The sequence below is a fragment of the Polyodon spathula genome, chromosome 12 (genome assembly GCF_017654505.1).
Source record: "Polyodon spathula isolate WHYD16114869_AA chromosome 12, ASM1765450v1, whole genome shotgun sequence".
Taxonomy (NCBI): Eukaryota; Metazoa; Chordata; class Actinopteri; order Acipenseriformes; family Polyodontidae; genus Polyodon; species Polyodon spathula.
This window is the reverse complement of record NC_054545.1, coordinates 40,944,536-40,953,628: the sequence shown is the minus strand read 5'-3', so window position 1 is coordinate 40,953,628 and position 9,093 is coordinate 40,944,536. Positions and strand designations below refer to the sequence as shown.

General features: G+C 38.0%; 1 protein-coding gene across 1 annotated transcript; it reads right to left on the bottom strand.

Annotated features, from left to right (window-relative positions):
• Nucleotides 1-1,247: 1,247 nt before the first annotated feature.
• Nucleotides 1,248-8,792, bottom strand: LOC121324414 (ADP-ribosylation factor 1-like). Its single transcript, XM_041266256.1, has 5 exons — nt 8,688-8,792; nt 4,008-4,167; nt 3,671-3,781; nt 3,299-3,423; nt 1,248-3,189 (listed from the first exon to the last, which is right to left on the bottom strand). Exons 1-5 carry the CDS (start codon nt 8,778-8,780, stop codon nt 3,028-3,030), a joined length of 651 nt encoding a protein of 216 aa, XP_041122190.1. The 5' UTR covers nt 8,781-8,792; the 3' UTR covers nt 1,248-3,027.
• Nucleotides 8,793-9,093: the final 301 nt, after the last annotated feature.

The window sequence follows — 9,093 nt, the reverse complement described above, 5'->3', positions numbered from 1 at the left end:
CTTAGTCATATATTTCGAGAAGTTTCAGTCTGGTTTTTGCGCTGCACATAGCAACGAGACGGCCCTTGTCAGCGTCGTGAATGATCTGCTGATAAGCTGACTCGGGTGACATCATTTTATTTCTTCTAGTTCTAAGTACTGCCTTTGAAACTGTAGACCATTCCATCCTACTGAATCGTCTTGAAAGCACAGTCTGGGCTTGTCCTATCCTGGTTCAAATCTGATCGTTCTGATAGGTTTCAGTTCGTCTCCCTATTGGGAGGTAAAATTGGCATTATCAGAAGTTGTCTGTGGTGTTCAACAGGGCTCCATTCTATGTCCCTTGTTGTTTTCATTATATATGCTAGTTAGGTGACATTATCCACAGAGTGAACTTCCATTGCCCAGCTATATTTGTCCCTAAAAGCAGGAATTTCTGCTCCCTGGGTGTTATTAGCTACTTGTCTTAGAGACATCAACCGTTAGCTGTCACAGAATTTTCTAATGTTGAATTCAGATAAGAACATAGGTTTGCTAGTGGGCTCACAGAACCAACCAAAAGTAAATGTGGGACAACATGAACTTGACGCTTGCAGTCTCTCATCAAAACAAACTAGAAATTAAGAGTTTGGGGGGTCATCTTTGAAACTGATCTCTCATATTAGGAAAATATATTTTTACCATTTGAGAAATATAGCAAGTCAATGATTTCCATATCTGATGCAAAGACACTAATATATGCCTTTGTTTCATCTAGAATTGATTATTGTAATGCACTTTTTCTGGTGTCCCAAAACGCGTGGTATCCCGCTTTCCTTGTTCAGAATACCGCAGCTAGAATTCTGACTAAAACAGGATACGGGGCTGCTGGTTATTCCTAGGGTCAACAAAGGAGGTAGGACTTTTTCTTGTAGAGCTCCAAAATTATGCAATACTCTGCCTTAGTTTGTCAGGGAGCCTGGGACCATTAGTTTTGAAGTAGAGACTACAAACACACTTTCATAAAATGGCTTTTTTATTTTTATAGTGGGTTTTAACATACCTTTAAAATTGCTGCTTTTGATTCTGTACAAAGTTATTTAAATGGTCTGATTGTGGCAGTTCTAGTGTGACATGCTTTACAAATACATGTGGTTTGTTATTTTTTTAACTGCCATGTACTGTACAGTGCTTTGCAATACTTTTGTATAAAAAACACTACATAAATGCAATTAATAAATAAAATAACAATGGGTATGTTTGACTACATGCCTAAATCAGTTTTACACATAACAAATCCTAGTATTCTTTGAGCAACAGAAGATGATATTTGCCATCTTATGACACTTACGACAAGTGTTTTGTAAAGAGATGATCAGTCTGTATTCTAAGCTGCAGGAGTACTAGTTATTCTCTCCATACAGCTGATACATATGTTACGATTGTTTTTTGATAATAGCCATTTTGCCAATTTAGGGTATTTGCCCCAATTCAGGTCTTATTTTCCCAGCACAACAAAGGCCAAAACACATCCTTCAGCTCTTTTTTGGTGTTTAGGCGTGTCCTCATTGCAGCTCAAGCTTACCTAATTATGTGCCCATATGTCCCTATGCATGTCTACTCCTGTAGCGCACCTTCCCTGGAATCCCTTTGTGTACATTACAAAATGGTAATATGTAAATGTAATCTTTGTGCTATCAGTCATTGGTACAGCATGTCTGGATTGTCTTCTTTGATGCCCAACATTCTTTGTTGTATGCAATTTCATTTTTTAACAACATTGTGGGGCAAATACAATACTTTTTGCAAGCCATCATACAGCAGCTCAAACCAGACTTTCAGTGCAGTTTCAAGAAACACACAAACACTGCATTAAAAGTCAGTTTCACAACCCCCACCCCATTCCAGTAACTACCCTAAATCAAGACAAAATGGGTTAGATTTGCAATTAGATGCAACTGTACACCTTCCTTCCCAGCAGCAAGCCCATCTGGGAGTCAAGTATTCTGTCCAAAAACAAGAGTGGCAGCAGCTCTCTGTAAAGGCCTTTCCATCCCCAGGCCTTTGTGCACCCATACTATTTTTTAGGATCTCTAGCTTATAGGCATGCAATGCAGCAACCTGAATTCAGCAAGCTGTACCTTAAATACGTGACCCACTCTGCTTTTCTTTTTTTTAAACTACAATCCCCTCCTCTGTCCCACCCCCATATAACTGGCAAACCTCTCTATTTAGCAGTTTAGGAAAAAAAAAAAAAAAGGTAATAGTTTCTGAAAATACTATGAGAATTTTAAACAATCCTTTGCCAAACAGCATCATTCTAGGTTTTTATACTTTAATAAATTATGGTCAAGAATAATCAAGCACAGTTCATTGTATGTTCTTCTACATGTAACATTGCTGGATTCTAGTGTTTAATACAATAAAACAGATCATAGATGGACAAATACCAAAATCTATATCTAGTGAAACATTTGTAACAAAGAGTGTCCAATAGGTCAGACAAAAAGGGGGCTTTTAAAAGATTACTTTACCAAAATAAAAAGGGCCCAAAAGGATGTCCAATCTTCTAAGTGTTTTTATGCACAAGTAACATTTCTAGTTAGAAAATGAAAATGGCTACAGGTCCTGCAGGCAGCCTTACTGAAATCCTGTGTTGTGGAATGGCAGACACTTTTTTTTTTTTAATCCCTATATTACAATCACGAACTAGTAGACACTCTTTCCTACAGCCCTGTTCAATCATAATCGTCATAGAAAGAGGACACCAAGTTTGTTGTAATAAAATCTATTCTTGACCGACTGCCAGTACACCCAGTAAATTTCAATGCCCAAGTTAAAAAATTCTCATAGTTAGAGACAAAAAGGCAGGTAGTGTTCTTTAGACAACCGCAATACTGTTTCCACAGGAGGTGTAAGGCACAGTGCATGAGGGCTGCTCCCACTCAGAGCTCAAAGACACGCAGACACACACACACACACATATATGCAGGGCTGTACCAGCCAGGGCCCCAGGTGGGTGGAGGGGCCGGGACTGGTGCTGCCGTCTCACACGACCTATGGAATGGATCATTTCTGGTTTTTGAGTTGGTTGGAGAGCCAGTCGAGCCCCTCATATAGGCCGTCACCGCTGGTGGCGCAGGTGGCCTGGATGTACCAGTTCCGGTGGCGCAGGGAGTGCAGCCCCAGCTTGTCTGTGATCTCAGCAGCGTTCATGGCGTTGGGGAGGTCCTGCAAGAACAAGTCAGTGATTTTGTGGTGGGAGTTCTTGATTTGTTATTTTATTGTCTACACTTTAAAAGAAATACAGAAGTGGTAGTAAAAAGCAGTCTATTTCTACCTGTTTGTTTGCAAAAACAAGCAACACAGCGTCCCGCAGCTCATCCTCTGCAAGCATTCTCGTCAACTCCTCTCTCGCCTCGTTTACTCTCTCCCTGTCGTTACTGTCAACCACGAAAATTAAACCTGCACAAAATACAGGAGGTAGAGTCAATGTGAGGAGTTGTGACAACACACTAAACTTCTTTGGTAATTTCACAAATCACAACAACTTCAGGTCTTAACAAGCAATAAAAGAATAGTTTTGACCCAGATGTTTAAAAGCAAAAGATCATCCAATACATTTTTTTATACTACTTTCTTCAGAAAACAAACATTTTCCCGACTTCCTGATGCACATATCTGAAACTGAAAAAAGCACAGGGACACTGACCTTGTGTGTTCTGGAAGTAATGGCGCCAGAGAGGTCGGATTTTGTCTTGACCGCCTACATCCCACACTGTAAAGCTGATGTTCTTGTATTCGACTGTCTCTACATTAAAACCTTCAAAAGAGGTAAAAAAAAAAAAAAAGTTTCAGAAAAAGTAAAAGCTTTTGCCTATCCTAAAATGTTACAGCTAATGCATACTAGATATCCTAAAAATAAATCCGAAAAAGACTGCACTTTCAGAAATACAAAATATCCTACAAAATCACAGAATAAACTGAGTATTTTGTGCATCTGATTCTGAATGGGTCCCTATACAGGCTTTACCTATTTACCCACTTACCTATTGTGGGGATAGTAGTTACAATCTCTCCCAATTTCAGTTTGTAAAGGATTGTTGTTTTTCCGGCTGCATCCAACCCCACCATCAGAATTCTCATCTCCTTCTTCCCAAAAAGGCCTTTAAACAGGTTCCCAATTATATTCCCCATTGTAGTTTGAACCTGGAAAAGATACAAAATGAATGTGGTTAGAAGCTTTACCTGAAATACCATTGCTTTTAGATCAGCTACTCTCTTTAAATATGATAAGGAGTACAGTTCTCTAGTTATAGGCCATTTTCACATTTTTATTTTGGATTTATTTTTAAAAATAGTAATAATAAAAAATGTTAAAAAAATCACAGCAAGCTTGAAAACGATCAGCCAAAAGCACAAATCACTGCTCATCTCTTGGTTAGAAATAACATTCTCTGCAACAAAGATCACTGTACCACTAAAAACTGAACACCATCTTTCAAGTAGTCTTCATAATACAACTCTTATTAATCGTGAACTGCAGTTTCTTGTTTCACACTGCACAGCATTCTCTCTAAAAGGGCTACATTCTTACTGCCTCTAATAAGGCACTCAGAAGGGACGGTCAAGCCCTGTGCCTGGTGCCAATACATTCATGTTATATTAACTTGGGACAGTGTCTTGGTGACCTCAGCCGAGAATACCACAACATCATATTTTCATAGAAGTCCCAATGCAGACCGCCCCTTAGGACTGTGCATCGGCAGGATTTAAATATACAATATGTATCACCAAAAAACAAAGTCCAACATTTTGCTCCCTTGAGAAAGATACGTACAACATTAAGGCAAAAAAAATATGCTTCAGAGTTTTTTGCTTTGCACAGGTTACACCGTAGACTAGGTCCTGACCAACTGAATCCACAAGGCATTGAACTACTTGATGGGTTCTGTGTCTTCTGCTCCCCCAATAGAAGACACTGCAGGAACATCTTCAATCAACCAGGTATGTAAAAAAACTGCCTGAGTTATGGTGGTAGTGGTGGCCACAATGTTACCAGACCCTGATCTTTGATTACTGTTTGTAGATGAATGGCAGCTTTCCTGAGCACTACATTAAACGTCAGACTCTCTACATCTTTGAAGCTGTCTCCTTCAATTTCATATTTTCCATCGCCAGATCATCTACGAACAAACTGTCTGGATATATCAGTATCTTCCTTTTCTGGTCACAAAGAATGTGTAGACAGACAGTCTCAAACTCAGCCTTCAGTTTTCTCTGAACATGCTTTTTGGTTGACTAACTTCGTGTATCACAGCATCCTTCATCCATGTAAGGCACATGCTTGTCAGTTCTGTCAGCTTTAGAACTCAAAGTCATTTCTGATGAATTTGAACAGTTTCTCCTATGCATCATATTCTGTTTTGGCGTACAGTGTCGGCATCTATATCAGCATCATTTGACTGTAACTGTGTTTGTAATCGCGACAGCATGATCTATAGTACAAGCTTCTGCAGCCACTAACTCCTGGAAACAAAGGCAAGTATTCTGCTGTCCAGTTTCTCTGTTGCAGCCTATCACACAGCCTCATCTGAGCACAACAACACATTGTGTTAGTGGTTCTCTTGTGTCCTTCTGTAAAAAACAAGCTATGGCACTTTCTGTGGTATGAAATATTTGCTATTTCATCCTTTGGTGTAATTTTGGCAATATCAAGAACAGGAGTGAAATTTCATCAGCCTTGACCAGGGTACTCCAAGAAGCAATGTCTCTTGGTGAAGTGAGATTAGTCCTTGAAACTTCATTGCTGCAGTGATTAATACATAATGAAACTTGTCTTGCCCTTCTGGATGGCCAAGGTCCTTCCACACCTCCACAACCACAACCGTTGTCACATTTAGGTTCACCATCACCTCCCATTTCTACTGCTAAAACTACTCTATCTGAAGAGACAATATATGCATTTATGAAGGAATTATATTGTGAGAAATGTCAGTTGACTGTACATATTCAGATAATATTAATTTATTTTTATACCCAGAGACCAGTACACACTGAAATTAATCACAGGAAACATTTATGATCTAATATATTAAAGCCATGCATACATTTGTTTAAAATAAGTTTCCAAACTTTAGTAAAACTTTTTGTATCACCTATATCTTAACCTTTGCCCATGAATAAAGGCGACATGCAATGGATTTTGGGTATACAATAATAGCGTTATTACATATAAATGCTGCTCAACTGGAAATGCTATCATGCCGATTTTGTTTTCATACCCAGAGAATAAAAACTGTATAAATGTCTTTTTGCCCCTCCAGGGGGTACTGTCCACCCCAGCCAGCTCATGGACTATTGTGAATGATGCAAGACTTAAGTGTATTATAAACTAGAAGAACCCATTTTTGGTCTGTTAAACTTTATCCCCTGCTGTGAGAATTTTATTTCACAAAATAATATTTTAACAAAGTACTTTGTAAGATTTACAGTGATTTTTTAGAAAGAGGGGAGGTACGCTCGTGAAGTTATGATGTAATCGTGCTTGCATTCAAAACAACCAATCATTGAAATAATGATGAAATAATAAGATAAATTTAACTATGCCCTACCCATTTTCCTAGTTATTTAAACTCCTGCTGAGCACAGAAAATGCTCAAAAAAAAAAAAAAACCATAACAACATGGAAACAACTAAGTGTGTAAACAATCGTACTGAAAATCACTGGCAAGACTTAACATCACCATAACAATCCAGCTTCACACACCAAAAACAAAACACAGCTACTGAATAGAAGAAAACTACTTCCTGAAGAAAAGATTTTAATTCAGAACGATGAATAAACAAAAGACTTTGTTGCTACACAATCTAAAAGTATGCTAAATTACACAAAGTAGTAAAAGAATAAAGTTACTTTAAGTGCCCATTAAAAGAAAATGATTGATGTTATGAATTGGAGTGGTTCCACCTAGCACTCCTTTTTGTAATAAAAACTTGACACAACCAACAATAGCACAAGCAGGGAGGGACTTTTTAGTTAAATTGGAACCTGTCCAGGGGTGAATATACCCCATCTAATTCACTCTGTGCGTGCTGCAAATTAACAGCTACAGAAAAGAAAAAAAATTATACAATTAGGAATGCATTTTGCCAGTAAATACATGGGGAAATGGGATGATCAATTACTTAGAAAATCGGAGAGAGGACCTTTAGAATACATTTGGTTTGTAGATGATATTTTCGGGGTTTGGACACACGGAGAAGAATCTTTTCCAGTTTCATAAAATGGCAAATGAAAAACACAGTAATATTAAGGCGGACCTTCGATGAACAAGCAAAGAAATATAATTTTTAGATACCAATGTAAAACTTGAAGGTTCAATTGAGACTGACCTCTACTGTAAACCTACTGACATGCACCACGATTTACAAGTGTCCTCTGCACATCCAATACACAATAAATGGGCAACCCTAAAGGGTCTAGGAATAAGAATATGCTCTAAAGAAAGTGACTGTGTAAAACAAAATGTATTAAAAACAAATCTTAAAAAAATAGAATACAAAGAAAGAATCAGAGACTAAATCGAGATAATAAAATCAAGAGTATCATTAATAATTACTTACTCTAAACTTTTGCCCAATATTTCTAAGATAGTTTGGAAACACTTGCGGATTCTACATAATTAAGAAAAATTGAAAAAAAAAAAAGTAAAATTTAAGGCCCCAGTTGTAGCATTCAAGAGAGGCTAATTTAGGTGATATTTTAGTTCACAGTAAACATAAAATAATTGATAGACTAGGTTCTACAAATACGACGATGTATTAATTAGTTGTAAAACCCACAAAATTGGCATATTACACTTTAGTTGGTGTCTGAGACTTAACAATACAAACATAACGATATTGAGAATACAGGAGGAAAGTAGAATCCGTAAAAAAAAAAACAAAAAAACTTCCTATGGGTGAGATCACTGAGGGCTTGACGATTTCGTCACTGAGGTGGAGTTACTGAGGTATGAGCTTTGTAGTACCAAGCTTGTAATACAAAACGTAGTGCCACCGTCTTGCCAGGTATACACTATTGACACCACAGAGGGTAGTTGGTCAGCTTCCGCTATGCGGAAACGATTAAGCGTAGTTCATATTGTTTTTAAAACCACACAATTCGAGTTTTGTTTTCTTGTCAAAGGATGTACTTTTTGTTGTACCTGGACACTTCAAATATACAACTAGACATGCCTTACTACCATCAACTATTATAATAATACCCTTGTATTCTTTTTATGGCATTAACTATTTATATTTATAACCAGTTTTGGGGTATTTAAGTTGTATCCGTGTTTTTTTTTTTTTTAATCAGTACTGCAGTCACTATAAATGAAGGCTTGCTCGAAGACAAATAAGCGCCTACAACTATCTTGTAAATAGAAAAACTCTGATATGTAACACAAACATATATACTACAAAATAATGTATTCTCACACCCCTGAGCAGTTTTTTGTTTCGTTTTGTTTTAAAACATGTTAAAGTCGTTAAATGAAAGTATCTGTTACCAGCCCCTGGTAAATACCAATGTGCCTGCGTCTACTGCGGTACCGAAATCACCATTACCCATTTTACCTAGAGATTACGTTTGATATCCAATATTGGCAGCTGCGAATTTGTAATATCATATAACACCAATAATAATAATATTAATACAGCTTAAATGAAGGTGTTAGATTTACCTTAGGGAAGAGACTTCTAGATCTTTCTCTCGAGCTACTCTTCACCTTTACGACAAAATGGCGTATTTCTTGCCAGAGGAGAAGACGCGTCATCCATCCACCCCATTGCACAATCCAGGCCAATCAGAGTGCCACCTACACTGCACTGTACCCAATCACGTGGCTTTTAAAGTTGAAGAGGTTGGTTGAGTGTTGTCTAAAACATGCACACTAGTCATAAACCCACAGGACTGCCGCATCACAGAGATAGCCCTGCCCTTTCTCCTTTATCCGGTTCCAGCTGTAATACGCTCATAACACCGCCCCCCCCCCCCCCCCCAAAAAAAAAAAATGTGGGGAGTATTTACAACGCACATTCACAGCACTCTGAAATGTGTTCAATGATCAGGCCCACCGAGAGGACGGG

What these genes read in the sequence shown, in the direction of transcription:
- LOC121324414 (XM_041266256.1), bottom strand. Translation starts at nt 8,780, where the DNA reads ATGACGCGTCTTCTCCTCTGGCAAGAAATACGCCATTTTGTCGTAAAG. An exon ending in CTAGAAGTCTCTTCCCTAAG is followed by an intron (nt 4,168 to 8,687) that starts GTAAATCTAACA and finishes TATCTTTTCCAG; the next exon opens with GTTCAAACTACAATGGGGAA. An exon ending in AACTACTATCCCCACAATAG is followed by an intron (nt 3,782 to 4,007) that starts GTAAGTGGGTAA and finishes CCTCTTTTGAAG; the next exon opens with GTTTTAATGTAGAGACAGTC.